At 43.5% G+C, this 2,588-nt stretch overlaps 1 protein-coding gene across 1 annotated transcript; it reads right to left on the bottom strand.

Annotated features, from left to right (window-relative positions):
- Positions 1-265: 265 nt before the first annotated feature.
- Positions 266-2,243, bottom strand: LOC125550355 (zinc finger protein 593). Its single transcript, XM_048713332.1, has 3 exons — positions 1,937-2,243; positions 1,468-1,530; positions 266-644 (listed from the first exon to the last, which is right to left on the bottom strand). Exons 1-3 carry the CDS (start codon positions 2,143-2,145, stop codon positions 542-544), a joined length of 375 nt encoding a protein of 124 aa, XP_048569289.1. The 5' UTR covers positions 2,146-2,243; the 3' UTR covers positions 266-541.
- Positions 2,244-2,588: the final 345 nt, after the last annotated feature.

Genomic DNA, 2,588 nt, shown 5'->3' with positions numbered 1-2,588 from the left:
CGTTGGACGCACTGCCAACCCAGATTATAAACAGGACGGACAATTCAAATGAACAAAAAGCAAACAAAATCACCGTCCATTTGGGTCGACGCGGTGGAGTTGCTCTAATGGCACCGCCTCGCCAGAACAATGGACCTATGAAATGCATTGGCACTGCCTGCTGCCAGGGCAACGAGCTACAAGCATATATAGATAACGCAAGAAATCTCTACAGAAAAGGAGAGCCTACTACAATTTGTACTTGTCTGCTGACAGCACACAGAAATTAACCTAACCGATAAAGGGCTCACAGATAGATTGTATTCAAGCTGATGAGAATACCACTATGGAGTTCCAATTCATAGTACATAATCTGCTGCTAAATCATTGACATTCCGTCCCAGACGCAGATAGGTAACTCGTTCTCAATTTAGATAAATGCTGGCAAGCATGAGGGAGATACATAAATGTATAATCTAACTATTTGCAAGTTACAAATCAAGCAAAGTTGGAACAGATGTATAGCAGGAGCAATAAAAACATCAAACAACGATCACAAAGTTCAGGAAGACATGAGCTTCAAGCCGTTGTCCGGCATTCCCATTCCACCAGCGAGATCGGCATCTATTTGCGTGTGTGGGGCTGGTCCAGACAACTGCTTGACCCTACATGAATCAAAAGGCAGTGATTAGATAGGAGACTAATACAATGCCCACTTACACACATCAAGATCCTTCTACAGCTTCGTATGTTTCTTTCAAGCAAGTTATTCGTGGAGAATCAGAAATATGTTTGAGCTATGAGCCTGCTTATGTCTATGAATCAAATCCAGCAGAATTAAAGGTCTTTCATCAGTCTAAAATTCTTAATAAACACTGGCCAATGTTCTGACTTCCGCAACTGTATTACATTAACACAATAAAATTGGCACAAACACATGGCAACTGCGATCGTTTTTTATGGCAAGTTTAGTGACGCGAGGATGGCAACTTTCTTTTCGGATGACAAGTTTCAGTTTTTTGGGGTTTGTTTTTTGTTTTTGGATGTCAACTTTAGTTGTAAAAAACATCAGGGTCGGATTGATTCGTGCCACACGTGTGGGACTTATCATTTGGGAACATCTAAAACTTACACGTGATTCAAATAAAGAGTTACTTCACCAATAACGTGCGAGAGAATTTAGACCAGAGTCTCCTTTGTTCAGCTATAGCAGCATGCAACATAGTGCATGTATTAGGTTTCTCTTGATTGATGGCAATCACCAACACAGTGCATGTCATGAGAGAGGAAAGGGACGTCATATGCAAGTGTGCTGCACAGGAGACGTGGCTGTGGGATCCAGCATATTAAAATTATCTCTCCAAATCTGATTCTCAGACTGGTATTGGATGCGGGCATCGACGCAAGTGCACCAGCTCAGGGAGTTCTGGTGCATAATATAACACTGAACGGAAGCTTTAACAAGTTCACTCAGAACAAGGGGATTACCTTTTCTTGTGGCGCTTTGAGCGGTAGTGATCCTCCTTCACTGTCTCATCCGCGAAGTACCGACTGCAGCCACCAACAGAACAAGCACTAAATAATCAGAAGGAACTTGAATTGCGTTCCAGTTGCTAGAAACTGAGAAATGAAGTTCCTCACAGGCACAGAACAAATCATAGTGTGATACAATGATTCACAAGTACAGTTGCCTACCTACCCATCTTGATTCAATTAAGGCACTGTCAAAACAACCCACAGATCCCCAAGTATTCAGACACAGATGTTACAGCTTCCCGTATCATATGTGCAGCAACATACTACTACTACTTCACAATATATGCAGCTTATCGCATCCTAATTGACCCAAAAACGCCGTACTATCTTTGTAACAGCGTGTAAATAGGACCATCAAATTTGTGCTTGAAACTGATGGATGAAATCGAAGCAGAAAAAGTGGTAGAGTTGGGAGGCATACTCGCAGTGGAGGCAGTAGAACTGGCCCATGCCAGGGAGGTCCTCGTCGACGGGCAGCGCCTTGCCCTCGGAGTCCTTGCCCTGGTCGGCCAGCTTGACGAGCTCGTCGTAGACGGCGTCGTCGGCTTTGACGAGGAACTTTCCGCGGCGCACCTGCTTGCAGTTGAGACGGCGCTTCTTGACCTTGCGGTGTGGGCACTTGCCTCCCATCTGAGCCTGCTCGCGGTGATCGGCGGCGGCGGCGGCTAGGGTTTCGGCTGCGAGGGGAACGAACCGTGGAGAGCGGAAGTATGGAGAGAGGAGGAGGACGGGAAGAGAGAGGGGGTTTGGTATAGGCTTTGACTGGGCCGAGCGCGAAGCCGGTTGTCGTCAATGTCGGCACAAATGGGAAGCCCAATTCCCCAAAGGAAAAGCTGCGTGCAGTTGCCTCTTTAACCATATAAGATCAGGCCCAAATATGTTCATTCCTTTTTATTTTAATTATTTTTTCATTTTTAATTAGGTGAATGTTTTTTCAAATATTTTTTAAATATGGGAATATTTTAAAATTTTGGAATATTTTTCAAAATCCAATAATATTTTTTAAATTCAGGAATATTTTTAAAATTCATGAGCATTTTATAGAATCTACGGTTTTTAAAATTTTGGAACAT

This window comes from Triticum urartu, chromosome 4 (genome assembly GCF_003073215.2).
Source record: "Triticum urartu cultivar G1812 chromosome 4, Tu2.1, whole genome shotgun sequence".
Lineage (NCBI taxonomy): Eukaryota > Viridiplantae > Streptophyta > Magnoliopsida > Poales > Poaceae > Triticum > Triticum urartu.
This window is presented reverse-complemented; position numbering and strand designations above follow the sequence as displayed.